The sequence below is a fragment of the Coturnix japonica genome, chromosome 1 (genome assembly GCF_054131305.1).
Source record: "Coturnix japonica strain WE chromosome 1, WE-NBRP24, whole genome shotgun sequence".
In the NCBI taxonomy this organism is placed as follows: Eukaryota; Metazoa; Chordata; class Aves; order Galliformes; family Phasianidae; genus Coturnix; species Coturnix japonica.
The window spans coordinates 21,689,146-21,707,403 of NC_140663.1; the positions used below are offsets into that span (position 1 = coordinate 21,689,146).

Consider the following 18,258-nt stretch of genomic DNA (forward strand, 5'->3'; position numbering starts at 1 on the left):
ACTAAAGATGCTGAAAACCCATTGGCTATTCCTACAAATTCCTGTTTAAGTTCATGTTATCCTGCTGTTACATTAGCAGAATCATTCAGTCTCTATGGAATACGCACCTGTGGAATTACCTCATATTTAGTAGCAGGATTCCATAGACATATAAATTCATCCAGTTCACATCTCCCAGTGTTTTTTGCCATTCATCAATGTGAATAAAAGTGGTGAATCACGCAGGATGTTCCCAGCACTGAATTTGTTTTTGCTTAATTGGTCTTTAATTTGAAGTGCTAGTAAGAAGTTCACCTTCTAATTGATTTTTATCATGAATGTGATAAAAAGTATTTCATAAAAAGGGTAAAACACCTTGTCCAAAGAAAAGAAAGGTAGCGTAAGCCGAGGTATCACCTGTTCATCTTATTTTACTTTTAATTACTTTTAAACTTGCACATGGGGACTTTCTTTAGAAGAAGGACTCTGTTCAGACTCTGCCTTGATCGTGTCTTGGCTTCTCTCTATTATAGCACAGCAACAGTGAAATGTAATTATGAACAAGTTCTGAAACATTTTACACATATAAAGCAGGCTATGCTTTACAGTCTTTCCTGAACTGGAGAGCCCAGAACTGTATACAGTACTCCAGATGTGGCCTCATCACAGAAGAGAAGAGGGGGAGGATCACCTCCCTCAGTCTGCCAGCCACACTCTTTTTGACACCCTCTAGGATACCACTGGTTTTTTGTGGCCACAAGAACACACAACTGGCTCATAGAAACACATTCGAAAAAGAATACTTCTTCAGCCTGAAATTATGACAAGTAGTCATATGACCTTTAAGAGTCCATCCAGAGGAGAGGCCACAGAAATAATCCAATGGATGGAACAACTCCCCTATGGAGACAGGCCGAGAGAGCTGGGTCTGTTCAGTCTGAAGAAGAGAAGGTTTCAGAGAGATCTGATAGTGTTCTTTCAGTAACTAAAGGAGAGCTATAATAAGAAAGGGGATTAATTCTTTATCAGGGTCTGCTGTTTTAGAACTAAGGGAAATAGTTTCGAACTAAAAGAGGGGAGATATAGATTGGATATAAGGAAGTTTATAGTGATGCACTGGAACAGGTTGCCCAGAGAGGTGGTGGATGCCCCGTCCTTGGAGACATTCAGGATCAGGCTGGACCAGACTCTGAGTACCTGATCTAGCTGTAGATGTCCCTATTCATTGCAGGGGAATTGGAGCAGATGACCTTTAGGGATCCCTTTCCACTCAAAAGATTCTATGATTATATGATTCTGTGTCCACTTAATCACTGGGTCAAAGGAAATGGCACTGTCTTCCCCAAACCATTTTTTTTTTGTGTGCATGGAACTTGAAGGAAAATTTCAATTAGTCACTGTTGAGAGATGTATTTCAACTGACTTCCAGCATATGTGCAATAAGGAAATAAACTCTCTTTTATCACCAAACCTTGGTCCACCCTGAAGCACCTATATAGGAGACAAAATAAACAAAAGTCTCTTGCATTCAGGTGCACTACGTAACTACCTACACAAATTGGAGAGAAGAAAGTAAAGTGAGCTCCCTTAGGCAGAAATCCTCTGGTATCCCTTCTTCCCAAAGAACAAAAACACAACCCTAAACCAACAAAATATTAACTCTTGTTGTCATAATAAAATCCTAAAAAGTGCACAATTGGGAAGAAACTAGAAATTAATATTTGAAAACCATCCTTAAATTTGCTATACTCAGTCCTACTTGATAATTTGATATTCAACACTAATTGAGACTAGCAAGTATAATAATAGTAACAAGGTAATGCATTTGGCTTAATTACAGACCATTCTGCCTTCTTGTCAGGCCATTCCAAGTTATTCAGCTTCAGTACAGAAGAAAGTATCCTCATAAATATCAAACCTAGCCTCAAATAATGAGCCCTGCTAGAGGTGAAGCATATCGTTCATCACAGATCTGCACCCACGCAGATCAAAGCTGGCCTGATTGAGCCTGCTTGGAGAACAAAGGAACTCCGACCTACTGAGACATCCTACCAAAACAGAACACCAAGGTATCATACCAGTGCCAAAACGCCGAGCTCACTCACCAACACCAAAACACCAAGCTAACTCACCAACGTGGAGACACCAAGCTGGTCCACCAGCACCAAACAAACCCGCCATTAAAAACCTTCTGCTCTAGCCAGGGCCTGGGCTGGAAAACCTCCTTGGACAAGGAAAGAATCAAACTGCTGCAAGTTTTCCCTTGGAGATTTGGCATTAACTACAACTTTTTAAGTCTGGGGTTAAGGACTACTCACTTGAGAATGCCTGAAAGAGAAGTTGCTAATTCTCCTGTCTTCAGAAGCTTTCAAAGAAGATTTCCAGCAAACCACAATCCAAACACAGACTGAAATGGCCATAAACATGTAAGAACAGATTACTTTATCGCTTGACTATACCCTGCTCTCAGATAAAATGCTGTAACCTCATCTTATTTTTAAACAGAGCGGCTATTGTTTTCTTGCTTGACTGGCACTAAAGGAAAATGTTTCACTATGTAGCCTAAAGAAAGATCCTATTCAGCACAGTTAAATATTTATTGTTTTCATCTACATGCTGCTGAGAAAACACCTGATCTTATGGCACAGCAATAAGCGTGGAAAGGCCTAAAATGTTGGGTCCTTTAGTATACTGCAATGTGAAAAAGTGTCATTTCATACATTACCCTCTGGTAACATCAAACAAACACAAGGGCATTCTGACTTCATTACAGACTATACGTCACATAAAGATTGACCCTACAGTAATTTCCAATGTGAAAACTTGCAGCATTCACACAAAGAAAAGCACCTCAGTCAAGATTTTCCTCTAAATAATTCAAGTTTCTGGCATAGAGACTGAATTATCCCCAGAACATTTCTTGAGGTGCAAAAGGAGGTGAGCAGAATAATTTACAAAAATTGTAACAAAGAGTATTTTCTATGAATAAATAATGTAAAAATAATATACTACGTGTGAAAAAGAAAAAAGAAAAAAAGAAAAAAAGAAAAAAAAAGTAGAAACAATACTTTTTACATAATTTGTTTAATATTATTACATTTGACTAGGTTTTTAACTAGCAAGGAAGACTAAGAACACAGGAACCTTATAGTACCTGAGCCAGCTGATTTAGCTCCTGTTATGTAAACTCCCAGAACCAGCACGATCAGTACATGTCTGAAGGAGCTGCCAATAGGCTGACTTATAATTCTACAAAATCTGAGTGCCAGGATGAGTTCTTGTTTATGTAAAACTGTACTCCCTGACTTTTATTTAGTATTATTTTTTTACAGTTAGGTCTTAATAGTTCTAGATGACTGACCTCTTCCAGTTGGCAGGCTTGGATGACACTCTTGTATCGGTATTCATCATAGGATACACCAAAAATGATGTTTTCTTTGATTGTTCCAGGCATGATCCAAGAGACTTGAGGAGAGAATGATATCCTTCCACTGTGTTTAATTTTACCCTGAGAAGGCTCCAGTTCTCCCATTATCAACATCAGAAGTGAAGTCTGAAAAATTGTGAATGGTTCATATATCTGAGATCCGTACAACCACAAGAAATGCTAAACAAAGTAGGAATCACTTTAAAATAATAAGATGGTATTTTTGTTCTGTAAAATGCCCCTACATTCACTGACTTAGTGCAAGTCACAATTACTGAAGATCTCAATGATGTGTATGGTTCTGAAAGGCCTCCGAACAGAGAGAAACTTATTCACCGAACAAGAAAAACTGTATGGTGGCCTGTAAACAAGGCATGTGGCTGCAAAAGCATGCACTTTTAAGTAAACTGATAGCAAGGTAAAAAATGTGAATATCTATAGGAGACATATGGATGTCGGGTATTTGAACTTATGGTGAATGTTATTTGATTTTTAACATCACTGCCTATTTTGCTTGTTCTTTGTACAACACAGTTCATGTTTACAACCTTGCTGATGTTTATAGCCCTTTTTCTGTGTTGCCTTGAAAAGTGTGATATCTCTGTGGATGTAATTGCTCACCAACTGCTCAGTGTGATCTGAAGTCTTGTCTGTAACTGTTAACTCATTTACGTGAATACATGACCTATGCATATTTGCTGTTTCCCTTCATAAAAGAATTGATTGCAATTTCAGCACTAACATGTTATAATTTCAAAGTTAATCAGTAGCTTGTAGTAACCTTGTCACACATCACTAGCTACTTGATCAAAGAACAGAGTTGAGAAATACAAGGAAAAATATGTTACAGAGGCATTCCAGTGGTGTTCTTATCACAAATAAACAGTCAACAAAGCTGGGACATAACAGCCAAAGATCTAAAAATCTATCTAAGACACAATTTTATGTTCTCAAGCAAAAAGATCCTTTGAGAAGTTACACAGTATGCAGTGGGAGTATCATGAAACATCTTCCCATCGTACCAGATCTTGAATTTTCCTAAAAGCTGAGTAAGAAGTTTCTGAACTTGCAAAGGATAATCTCTTAGGATGTTCTGTACACTGCATGTTGAGCTACAATATCTTATGTCATAGTCTTTAAAGTGAGCTGACATCAGGCTTCATAGCACAGATAGAAGAAATAAGTACACACTCTGTTCCATAGGCCTGACAATCCCTGGAATTTGCAATACCAACAAGAAGAAAGAAACCCTACACTGAGAGGATGGAAGGAAAGGAGAGGCATCTTTTGTTGGAGCGACAAGTGTAAATCTTATGTTACATTTGCCTTTCAGATAAAATTTGATCTTTTCATCTGTATTGCCTGGAAAAATGCAGATTTCTTGTATATATATAATTGCTTACAGCACAGCGTGATCTGAATTTTCCTAAGCAGCTTAATAAATGGAATATATCAACAATGTCCTAAACTAACTGACATTTTGTATTACAAGTATGAGCTTCAGCAACAGCCATCTTAGATTAATAATTCAGCAATATAATAAAATTCTTCTGTTAATTCAGAATTATCACAGTAAAAATGTATACCAGCATTTTAAAATGCATACCGGGACAACCTCATGTATTTTGTGTTGGTATCATTTCTGAAAAATAATACTGAAGCCTTGACCCTTTTGAAATTGATAGGTCCTCTGCCACTGACTTCAACAAACCAAACGCTTCACACAGAATCACAGAATGGCTGAGACTGACAAGACCTCTGGAAGCCATCTGGCCCAACACCTGATTTCCCAATTAAGAACACCTAGAGCTGCTCAGTACAATGTCCAGATAGCTTGTGAAAATCTCCAGAGGGGAATCCTCCTCATCCAAAGGAGTCCTGATCAGTGAAAGTAAATGAAGTCAGAATACTTTCAACAATAATTTGTTAAATGGGAAAAGTTGACAAATCCATAATTAACTTTTTCTTTTATTTCACGCCTTCTCAGAAGGCTCCCTGAAGATCAAATACTTTATCTAATTCTTTATCTAATCCTTACAGCTTCCAGTGAATATAAGTATTACAGTTCAGTGTATTTTATAAGGTACACAGTTTAGTGAGAACTACTGGTGATAGGTGGAAGGTTGAACTGGATGATCTTGCAGGTCTTTTCCAACCTTGGTGATTCTATGATTCTATGATAGTATCAAGGTCAATTGGATATGCTATCTGCAAACAAAATGCATGTATAACATTTTCCAGATCTAAGATGATGATTTATCTAAATCACAACTTCTCAGTACTCCACCTGTTTGAACAGCACCTCCCCAAACTTGTCCTCCAGGCTTTCACCTAGAACTGAGAGCATGAGCTCAAGCTCGGTACTGAGTGATCTGGAATCTATATGATGAGGTATGTCACATATACAGAGTATGCATCATAGTTACTTGGCTAATTAGTGCCATGTTTGTCAGATTATTGACCACTTTGTTTTCAAATTTTTCCTTAAAATTTTAGCAAAGCAGGACAAAGCCCTGCTTTCAGGCACCCTGAGCGATCTGGGTGTTCAGGTAACGTTCTCCAGTGCACTATTAAAACAGGCAGGGAGATGTTCATCGTGATCACCAGCTTAAGGTTACAGTCTGCATTACTCCTGCAAACCTCCTTCTAGTTCCTAAGGAAAAATAGATTTGTAATTTCAATTGGTATTTCTCTACTAAGCCTATATCCTTGTATGTACAAAAACTATCCAGAAGACTCCTCTTCACATTAACCACAGAGTAAAATTTATAATAATTATGGATCATTTTACTGACATATATTCTATTCATACATTCTTCCTGCTGCTGCTACTTTTAGAGAGGGCACAGATTACCACAAGTCCATTAACAATACCAACAACACGAAAATAATCCTTAAAATTCTGTTGGAGCAACAGAAAGAGAAATACCTTGCCTGATCCAGTAGATCCAGAAACAGCTAATAACTCTCCTTTCTCGATCTTAAAATTTATATCCTGAAGAACAGGAGAAGCATGAAGGGGAAAATTGCTGAAGAAGAGATTGTTGTCATTGCTAGGAGCTTTGCTGTTGTTGTTTTCTTGTTTTGCTTTTACAAAGAGCTCTCCAATTCCCTGCAACATACATATTGGTGTGTTTGTACGTACACAAAAAATGAACACAACATACATATGCAGACATGTATATCATACTATATATGAATATATATGACTTATGAAAGCCTATGGACTTACTTTGCTGACATTATTTTCCTATCCATAACTAATTTATTCTTAAAATTTCAATTTTAATTTATTCTCAAAATTGTATCTATTTTAGCATCCAGATTGTACTTGCCCCTAAATATGCTGACACAAGCAAAATATTCCTCTAACTGAACTACTTTCTGATATTTATACATGTCAGAGACGGATTTCGGTTTCAGGATGGTTTAAATCTGAAATAAGTTACAGGCCTTATCATTTACTAAAATGGCTATTCCAATGTTTCTCCACAGTGGATAATTTGATTTTTATTGCCTGTCACATATTCCTTGCCGCCAGATAGCTGAAGCCAGTTAAAATGAAGGTGTGAGGTCTGCTCTTATTAGAGAACAGTGTGTCAAATGTTGGTGTATATATATCTATATATAGTCTGTATTTGAATTTAATTGGGGTAGAAGTACAAACCTCATCCCAGAAAGCTGTTACTTTGTCCACCTCAACCCCAGTTGTTGTTAGATTATACTCCAGGGCCTTATATTCTTCTTTTAGCAAGAAATCCTAGAAACACAATGAAAGCAGATTAGAGGAAATGGTACGAGACAAGTCAGTCCCACAGAGTAGTGCAGACTTGCATATGCACAGCACCAGTTGTTAACATTTCTGATAGTGCTACTGCATTCTCATGCTGTTGTGCAAGGCATACATGCAGCTTGTACAATGTCTTTCAGATTTGGAAGGAAATATGAAGGAAATGTGAATGTTTCTTGAAGCTACCAATTCTTATACTGTTAGGGGAAATATAAGCATGCATGTATTTGCTTCTGGTTTAGGAAGAATATTAAAACATTGTATTTCCTTTGCTTTCAGGACTTGTTTAAGGCAGCATTAGCTGCCAGTTTTAATCCTTTTCAAATAGAGCTTTGTTTCTGGAGTGGGATGTTGAAGGTTACACTGTTAAACAGTGAAACTAAGCAGCAACACACTGCTGACACACTATTCCAAAAGTGAAAGCTTAAATGAAGTTAAATAATGTCTCTGTGGGCACAGAAGGCAGATAACACTGGCTAGTGAAGCACTGATGTAAGGTCATTTCAAATGACAGAAATCAGCAATCCTACTTGTGTTATCTTCTAGGATAACATAAGGAAAAAATAAGTAAGTCTATATTATGTATGAAATTTAACTTTTCTGCCCTTTTATTCTATTAAGGCTATGCAGTCTGTAAGTAATATCTTCTCTCATGGGACCAAGTAGATTTGCCTCTAATACAGCAGACAAACAAAGACGAGATGGTAAGGAAGAATATCAGTCAAACTCTCCAAACTGATGAATAAATTACACCACAGAAATGTACGTATAACTTATTCATTTTATTTATGTATGCATATTTCCTGTGACAAATAAAGGACACCACTGCTTGGGGACTCTGTGAAGCCTTTATATGGGTTTTATAGCAAACCTATTACAAAGAGATTATTATTTATGAATTCCAGAGGAGCCATATAGCTAATATCCCCAAAGACAAGCGTCTAACAAAGTAGTGTGACAACTGGGCTTGCCAGTTCTGTGAAAAAGCACTGGAAGCACTCTTCCAGGAAATATGAGACAGGATGCTTCCACTAATGCCTAGGGAGCCTGGCAACACAAGCTCTGTGTTAATTGGGATCCAATGAGGCAGCCTTCTGAATGTCAGATAGACAGGCTCAAGGCTAGATTCTTGAAATTTCTACCCAGTTAAAAATCAGAAATATCAGAAGAATCCAATAGATCTTTTTATTCTTTATTACAGTTCAGATTTCTGATGAAGATCTTTAAGGGTATTTATTTCTATACTGGGTATATTGAGCATATTGGGTATTTCTACTTATATGTTAATGAAAAACATCAACAGTCTTTTTTTTTGTTGTTTTTAATTCCTAAGATTTGGATTCAAAATAGAATTATTTCTCTGAGCATTGATTACAAAACAACAGACAAAACAGAGGTCATTAAGGTTTACCCTGAGCTGACTCTGCATATAAGCCTCTCACGCTGGTACATGAGCAATTGATCTTGGTAGGTAAGGTAGGCAATAATTATTAGTAGACCGGTACCTTAATTATGTTTACTACTCATAATGAATGAGATGCACATTTGCATAAGCTGTACAATCTCCTGCTGTTCTTGCCGCTAATAGTTAGAAAAACAGCAGGTTTGTGATTGCAACTACTGGAAGCTGTGCTAGGTAAAACACATACTAATTTTGTACTTCCTTTTCTGAAGGGAAAACATCTCTTAAGTAAGTACCAGAAAGTATAGTTTTATTAAGTTCCCTATTCTGCAATGAAAAAAAAAAAAAGGCTTAGATGCCTCTGTTTCAAAACAAGCAATTGGCAGGTAGCATAGGACTCTTGTAGTTATGCTGCCCGGGGAACCATATAATAACATCAGGATTTATAATGACATTTCACGGTGTACAATCAAAGCAACATATAGTATATTCGGAAAGTCTGCACAAATGCCATGTGTTTTTGTTGATCAAATGACAAGATAACACGATATAAAGAATAAGCTTACGTACTTGGGAAGGTTGAGGTGTGTGTGCCCTACCTGTATTTTGTTTATTGCTCCAATAGAATCATACCAGGTCTGCACAGACCCAGGAAACTGCCTGGTCACTGTCATTCGAAGAACAATGCAAAAGGAAATAGTGGTAAAGATTTTTCGGAGAATAATTCCTTTAGTCACAGCATATGGAACCACAGCTAAAAACACCACAAAAAACCCTGAGAAGAAGAAGGCTGAGCTGTTGAAATATCTCACGTAAGCAGCTTTTCGGGTTAGCTTCAGTTCAGTTCTGTTAACAAATAAATAAATGAATAAACAAATCATTAGTATCTGATTTCACAGTTTACATCTTACAAATCTTGGATAGAACTGCCGGTAAAACAATTGACCTAGAAGATCATTCATTTTTGGTTTGGTTTTTTTTAGGAATGCAATTAAAAAGCAAAATTCAACCCCAATTTACATTTAAAAAATAATTGCACCCATCTTTGGGCATTGATCTTAGACAAAGTGATAATGATCTATGTCATGCCTCATAAGCCACAAGCCATTACAGTTCCTGATACAACCCTCCAGAAGCATCTGATGCTCCCAGAAATGTCATCCCCTTCTCATCTGGTCATCTAGATACATAATTCCCCGGGAAATCAGACACTCCTAACTGTCAGATTTCCTAGACACAACCATAAAAACTCCAAGAACAATCTACAATTCAGTTATAGTGTTATCCCCTTTTGCAGACCATCCTACTAACAGCCTCATCTAAGAAATGAGGTGTCGGCCAGCCTCAACTGAAAGAGTAGAAGCTATCCAGTAGAAGCTACCAAAACCACCCCCTGTGCTGCAGCTTACAAACATCACTCCAACAAAGAAGAACCAATGCACCAACCATTCTCAGTATACTCTCAAGTACCAGCCAAATGACAAAATACAGGCACTCCAAGACTTGAACTTCACTTTCTGCACTATTACACTGTTGTTCAGGTGTAACAGTTTGGCACTGTGTTTTTTCACTCTTCAAATACATTATATGGCCCGTAGAAATGCAGTACATTTATTCAGACACCTTTTATAAACAGTTATCATTACAGACTTAGGAGGCACATAGGAGACAGTCCATATTTGAAGTATCACAGCTACATGGGGTCATTGCCTCCAGCAGTTTTACACCTGCAGGATGGCCAGCCTGGGCAGCTCAGATGTAGAAGAGTAACCTTACAGTTATATCTAGTTCATTAAATCAGAGTTGATTAAACTAGATTGCACCAGAAACTTCCAGCACACAGAAACAGTTTGGTAACAACAGAGTTATGATGCGCGGTTGCTAAAATCCAGGCATGGGTTAACTCACAATGTCTCATTTCCTACCATCTTAACAAACCAACTAATTGTGAAGCCCCGCAGAGCTGTCCCAGCAAGAAAAATTCAATTGAAATTCTGACATTCCCAGCCTGGCCTGCTCTGGTGATATCTCCGCCAAGTGACCTTTTGGATCAGTCAGAAAATACAGTGTTTTGGTGCAAGAGCAGCAGAAGAAAGACAGATTGATCCTATAACATTTTTCCAATTCACGCATAATATAGTAACAACTGAATTCCAGCATTACAAAATTTTCTATAAAGTATTGCAGTAAATATAAAATGTGAAATGGTACTATATGTGTTTTTCAGGTTTCTTGACTATTTTGAGGAATGTATATATGAATCTAAATTCATTTCTTCAGGATTTACTTAAAAATGTGGTCTGAAAATGGCTAAAGGTAACGCACAGTCCTGGTGGCACCAGCTGAATCCCAGCCTGGTTCCATCCTAGAACTGGATCTCCAGGTCCAGATTCAAACCAGCTGAAGAGGGTGTTTGTTTAATAATACCATTTCACCTCTTTTATTTACATGATAATACGATACTTACATTTCTTTTATTTTCTTTTATTTTACCAATCACACACCTGGCACAGAATTCTAATGTTCCCTAAAGGACTACAAACACTCTGCTTCATACAACGTCACCTATCAATCAATATGTCACTTCTCCCTTCCCCCAGGACTCCATCTGCACTGAGGTCCTCCAAGCTGTCAGCCCACTGGGTTTGCTCTTTTACCTCCTTTATGCTTCATCTCTGCTTGTTCCAGTTCAATCCCAATGTTAATTGAGAAGATAAGCACCACACAAGACTTTCCACAAGCAATAAATGTTGATGCAACTGTACAGAATGAATACTTGAAGCTGTACTGCTTAAACAGATTGTGTGGCACATCTACAAGTAGCTCTACTGCACTTCCCAGAAAACTACTGCAGAGGTGTTGTACTGTTTCCTCCTATACAGAATGAGAAAGTCTATAAAGCCTTAAGTAACCATTACAAAAGGGCTTTTTAGTATAAGGTGAGGATAAGGCTGGCCAGAAACAAACACAGATGCCACAATTGTTTTACCTGTACAAGCTAACCACTGAAATACCATTATAGCAAATGAGGAAGCAAATTAAAAAAAAAAAAAAAAAAAAAAAAAAAGTGAAAAGAAATCATCTCTATTGTGAATTTGATAAATTGGGAAAAAGCAAGCGGTAGTGTGGGAATGCACGCTTCATTTATGGAGGATTAACAGTTGTGTGCTTTACTTCTTACTAGCAAGTCTACAGATGATGTTCACAGTCACTTAACATTTTTTTCTGAACACATAAGGAACATGACTAACAAATAAAACCACTTACTCACGGAGGCTTTCAATCATTTTTTCCATTGCATCTTCCCAGCAATAGGCTTTAACTGACTGTATATTTTCAATTATTTCTGAGGTGATTACAAGCCTCTCGTTGATCTTTCCCGCCCTCTTATCTCTACAAAGTAAAAAGACAGGAGGTTAATTTTCATCTATTTCATCCTCTATAGTCAGTTTACATCCCATTATATCTTATGACATCAGTTTTCCTATATACTCATTTTTAATATACATGAACTCACTATCAACAATACTGTAAATCACAGAATCACAGAATGGCCTGGGTTGGAAGGGACCTCAAGGATCATGAAGCTCCAACCCCCATACCTGTCAGGGCCACCAAACTTCCACGTTTACTAGATCAGGTTGCCCAGGGCCCCATCCAACCTGGCCTTGAACACCTCCAAGGACGAGGCATCCACAGCGTCCCTGGGAGCCTGTTCCACGACCTAACCACTCTCCTAGTAAAGAACTTCCCCCTGACATCCAACCTAAATCTTCCCTCTTTCAACTTAAAATCACTTCCCCTTGTCCTACTATTATCAGCCCTTTCAAAGAGTTTACTCCCCTCCTGTTTATAGGTACCCTTCAGGTACTGAAAGGCTGCAATGAGGTCAGCCCTCAGCTTTCTTTTCTCCAGGCTGAATAAAGTATTATCACTAATTACTGCGTGTTAGCCATTACTGTTTTTTAAATTAGATAGCTGCTGCTAAAGAAGTAAAGACTTATCCCTACTTTTCTGACACATACAACATTCTTTGGATGCTAGTTTTGTAACAATGTCATAACTAGAGATCCCAAGTCAAGCACTATAAACCTCTTAAAACAACGTTCTTTGGGAAAATACATTAAAATCCTTTAAATCAGTCTCATCACCTGTATTTCATCATCATTTGTCCCAGCCAGGCTTGGAAAAAGGCCATAACTATTAGAAAAGCAAGTCCAGCGAATGCAGAAGCTTGTAGCATATCCCAGAGCAGTCCCATCAGCAGTGCCACTTGTAAAGGTGCAATCCACACAAAGTGAGCCAGAGCAAGACCCTACAGAAAACCACAGCAGAAAATAATAATGAAAATTACAGATTGCTCTGAAAGCTACATGAAAATGAATTAAAGTGACACTGAAAAATGTAATGAGGAATGGTACAAATATTTCCAGTAGTAAAACAAGTTCATAAAGGAGGACTTGTGATTAAGAGCACATAGCATTCTGGGTCTTAATAATGATGACAGCGCAGCAATACATATTCATTCCACATCTAATCTTTGATTTTTGTAAGGCAAAGTTCAGTACACGATTATCTCTTTGCTGTGTATGCACGTGAGGGAAAAAAACACAGCCCTGTAAAAGTAAACAGAATTTGCCATTGACACCACCATTTTCAATCACTGCAAGATGAGAAAAGTACACAAAAGATTTTTGTTAGTGATTTCCTCTGACACAGAAGGCCAATATTACTTTAGCGAAGAAATTACTTGTATGAGTGCAACAAATTCAAAGGAGGCTTCTGCCCACTTCAGCCATGTTCCTTCAGATTTTGTACTGGATACTGCTGTCAGGCTGAGATACAGAACCTTCACAGAGCTCTGTGTAACAGCTACACTGATGCACTGCTTGAGCACTTGTCCTAGCTTGCTAGTGATAACTCACATTCCTCTACATAGTAAAATAATGCTTAAAGTGGATATACCAAAGGCATGTGGTTGGAACTGTAGAGTCCCTCTGATGTCAAGTTTCCTGTTTCTTTCAATGGATGAAAACCTCATGCTACCAACAGAGCAATTGACAAACAGTCTGAACAACAGGTCATGGAGTTTCAAATCTCCAAGCCATTACCAAGGATCTACCTCCATGCCTTTAATAAAAGCTTTTACTTTGGAAATATTGGAGGTATTGACTGAGCAATGGTACAGGCTGCCCAAAGAGGCTGTGGATTCTCCCTCCTTGAAAATATTCAAAAGAAGCCTGGACACGATAACTGGCAGCCTGCTCTGGTGGGTCTGCTTAAAGGGAGAGGTTCTGCCAGATGGCTCCCAGAGGTCCCTTCCAACCTCAACTATTCTGTGACTGTGTATTGTCTAAAAAGGATGTCTTGGAAATGATTCCTAACAAGGTCTTACATCAAAACTTAATTAGATTTTTAAGGAGAGTAGGTAATAATAATAACAGGATGCTGAACATCATTGTTTGTTTAACGGCAAGAAAACCATATTGGTTCACCTTATTAGAAAGATACAGTGTTCAGGGAAAAATGACTGAAGGACTGGATGAGCAAGTTCTGGCTGCTATGACACCAATTGTGTAACCCAGAGATTTTCTGGTGGATTCTCACTGAACTGTAAAACAAGAATGTTTTTATGGTATGCCTAGTTTTTAGGTTTCCTTCACTCAGCAGCATAGGAGAAAAACAAAGATGTAAGCATTAGAATGAGCATTTCTGTGACCAGACACCAAAACATAATCTTAAGACAGACTTCATTTAGTGTTGACAGAGCAGTCTGCTGTTTATCCTTATTTCTTCCTTTATGTTTTTCACAAGCAGCTTGAGAGACTGCATTTGTACTTGATGGATCACCAAGTGCATGAAACAATAACATACCTCATCAAATTTGTTCAGATTGTTGGAAAGAAGGCTGACCAACTGTCCAGTACTTATTTTATCTAGAACTTTGCTTGACAGTTTTAAGGTCTGTAAAAGAAAACAAAACCACAGGAAAATGGCCATGTAGCTAATCCTATGATACCAAATGCATAGAAATTAAAATATCAGTCAGTTATACAGTAGTAAAAATAACTCACCTATCAGCTTCATGATACTAAGAGTCTCATTAAATTTATTTATGTCACTTGAATTCAACTTAGCAATTAAACTGCTTTTCAAATATTGATTTATTGACTTAGCCTTTGCTTTCTGTTGCATATTTTATGTATACAGATATATATGCAAATACAAGTTTTAATTAAGTACGCATGCTGCGTGTTGCCGCACACTCTCAAAAATCTCCTGCTGTGCCTATCTAGACAACTGCTTTTGAAAGATGTTTTTACAATGAGCTTTATTCTAGAACAAATAACAGATTTGCTTATATTAGCTGCTTTTGGTATTGGTGAAATCAAACGTGTTCTGAAATCATTGGGTTTGTGAACATGGAATGTATCAGTATTCGTTGATTCTTCATGAAATAGAGACCTCACATACAGTAACATTCAAACTCAGTCCCTTCTCTGTTATATTTATTGTCTAAATCTTCATCTCTTTTGAAAAAATTCCTCAGCCACCAGCACTCAACGTTTCCTTTGCAATAGATGAGCAATCCAGAAGCAGAGTGGTACAATTAAGACCTCTCACCACACATCCAGCCCATCTGAACTCGCACAGGGGCTGGCTTGAGTCAAAGCAGCTGTAAACTTTAGACACAGGAAACAAACAGTTGTCAGAAGCTAATGTTAATCACATTCATCTTTTGTGTATTTTGTGTAACAAAACTATCAAACTTTAAATAAATTGGCCTAAAAACTACCTAGAGTATGGACCAAATTTTGCTTTTAAGTGTAAATGAAACAGTTACCTTCTTATAAATCAAGCTAAACAAAGCTATTCTTATTTGCATCCCTATATGATGAAGTCCAAATATAGAAGGGTGGATGAGCAGTGTTCTCACAAGGAAGAGAAGGCACAAGCCAATGCCCAGGTAGTAGGCTATGGATCTTTCAGAAGAGTTGTCCGGATCATAGGAAGCTATTATTCTTCCCAGCAGAAGAGGCTGCACAGATTTGGTGACCTCCTGAAAAAAAAAAACAAAACAAAAAGAATTTATTTAGCAGATTTTTCCTTTTTTTAATTTTTTTTTTTCTCAAATTGAGGCACCGTAATTTCAAAGCTGATCAACTGAGATTCACACATAGAGGTTTGTTTTTGAGCAAACCTCAGAAATATCCAGCAACCGCACCAGAAAAGACAGCTCATTGCTCTCTGTGATGCTCCTGCAGATCCACCAAAATCAACCTTTTAAATATTGCTGGTCATCTTCTACAAAAAATGACAACTGAGGTATTAGCTTCCAGATTTACTTTTCACAGATTTATTATAGATTCATCACATAATACAACCAAATTCAGCTTTGCCAGCTGGATCTCTGTTTTAGACACTGGGGAACAGTTCTCACTGTGCTTATCTGGACCTATAGGACACAGGAGGACTTGTAGGTCCGGAAATAAACATTAAGATAACAACATGGTGAGAATACAGTTAAAACACATGGTAAGTAGAAATAACAACAAAAGTATCAACTGGGATCATCCTGCTCAACAGTTCTATGCTCTTGTAACCAGGGCTGTAACAGGAGCAGGATGACAGGGCAAAAATGGTGGGGGAGGTAAGTTTGATAGAAGTCCCAGGGAGAAACCAGGAACTGCTGTCCCACCAGCCCCAACACTTCCCATGCTAGGATGAGTAACGTGGCAGAGTATCAGAACAGGAGACAAAAAAGAAGGCATAATCACACTGCTGAACTATGAGGCATCCAGCTGATCTGCCACCATACCCTGCTGTTACATTTATCCACAGCCTCCTTTTCTGTTGTAATTAAACCTCACTATTGTTATCTCACAGCTGAGTTACATTTCCATTTCTTCATGCCCTGATTGTCCTGGTACTTTGGTCCCTCCAACCTCATCCTTTTCCATCTTCTTTTCTCTTCATCTTCTTTCCTTCCCCAAGATATGCAAAAATCAACCATGTGCTGTGGTTTAACAGTTTAGTTCTTCTGAATGAACTTCCAAAGGGTATGAAATACACTTGTGATCCTTTGTTTCACTTCTACATTCAAGGTAAAGACTTTGTCCATTTGTTTCCTCATTCTTCTTTCTCATGTCTATGTTTACTCTAAATGGAAAGCAATACTTCAAAAACAAGAAGAAACCATCAAATTATCTTTGGTATGGATGTGCTAAGTTCTGTCACAATTTATTTTGCCTCTGATCTCAAAAACACAGGTCACCATATAGAGACAGAGGGAGAACTGAACTAGTAGAACTGAGCAAAAATTAATGTTTTACAGAGATAAATAGACTGGGAAAATCCTGTCTGACTTTCCATTCTCTTCTTGATCATTCACACTAGAACAAACCCAAACATTCATATAGTATGAACTATAAGCTCTTCTGAATATCACTGAATATCACTGATATGCATCACTCACTGTTTTCACAAAAGAGAAGAAATTAAACATCTCAAATAGAATACCTGCGCTATGCTTCCAACATGAATGCTGTAAACCTGGAGGCTGCTTTGACAAAAACTTCAGTGTTATTAGTAGGCAAAGGAGAGGAGTGTTTATTAAAACACACATGACCCAAGGCAGCTGTGCTTAGACCATATGCATCCAGAAGTGGAAAACCAAAACTCCACGAAAGTCACTAAATACACAACAGTCACCTTTCAAGGACAATGCAGTGTTTTCATACTCTCAGAGATTCCAAGATAAGCTTTAATATATATAAGCTTAAAATAGCAAGATTTATATTTGTATTTACTCTTTTTCTAGTGAAAATGCCATGCTCTGCTACTGTGTTTGTTGTGACTATAAAGACTACACGTCTAACTTGCTGCAAAGAAAAGATGATTTACTGACTGTCTAAGGGCAGAATAATGGCTGGCAACAAGCCAAAATGTTTGCTATCTGCAACAGAAAAAAAAAGAATTCACTAGTTTTCAGTGGATTTTTACCAGTTTATTTTCTAAATATATTATTATCTAGTCAATATACAAGTGAAAGAGGAACTAGATGTTATTCATTTTTCCTACTGCAACCCCAAAATTACCTCCACATATGAATGTGGGTATATAAATTGAATGGCCCACCTGAAAAAGGAATTGAATTGTGCATCCAGCAGAAAATCCAGTTCAAGAGTTTCTGCATTCATCGTAAGCCACTGAGAAATTCAAAAGCACTCACAGAAATGTTAATTAAAAGATCAAAGTTCTGAACAGAAATGGAGTATGACAGGGGATAATATCTAGATGGATCCCCGACTTGACCTGATATGGTTGCCCTTCCACAATGAGCAGTTTTGCATTACATATTATTTCCCATATGCTCAATCACTCTGAATTTGAATACAATAATGCACATCTCTGCTTTGGCCCATGCCCAAGAAGTGCCTTGGGACCTTCATATCCCTTCTTGCCCTATGCACTCACATGATCTATATGTAAGTACTTCAGGAAATCCTCATCAGAATCTTTGGGAACATGATACTAAAATCGTTTCTAAGTTGATGTTAGCAGCAACTTCACCTGAATGGAAATACAAATTTCATGGTAATGACTGTAAGACAAAAATGTAAGTAGGATCTAAATGATTCTCACAGCAAAATGTATAAT

General features: G+C 37.7%; 1 protein-coding gene across 2 annotated transcripts in view; it reads right to left on the reverse strand.

Moving 5' to 3' along the window:
• The window catches only part of CFTR (CF transmembrane conductance regulator), a 75,928-nt gene that overhangs the window by 41,790 nt on the left and 15,880 nt on the right, over positions 1 to 18,258 (reverse strand). For both annotated transcript variants that reach the window (XM_015853538.3, XM_085528190.1), the window contains 8 exons: positions 15,443 to 15,658; positions 14,473 to 14,562; positions 12,750 to 12,913; positions 11,866 to 11,991; positions 9,198 to 9,444; positions 7,074 to 7,166; positions 6,336 to 6,518; positions 3,341 to 3,532 (listed from right to left, as the gene is read on the reverse strand). In XM_015853538.3, the coding sequence (XP_015709024.2) occupies positions 3,341 to 3,532; positions 6,336 to 6,518; positions 7,074 to 7,166; positions 9,198 to 9,444; positions 11,866 to 11,991; positions 12,750 to 12,913; positions 14,473 to 14,562; positions 15,443 to 15,658 (1,311 nt within the window). The remainder of the gene's footprint in view (positions 1 to 3,340; positions 3,533 to 6,335; positions 6,519 to 7,073; positions 7,167 to 9,197; positions 9,445 to 11,865; positions 11,992 to 12,749; positions 12,914 to 14,472; positions 14,563 to 15,442; positions 15,659 to 18,258) is intronic.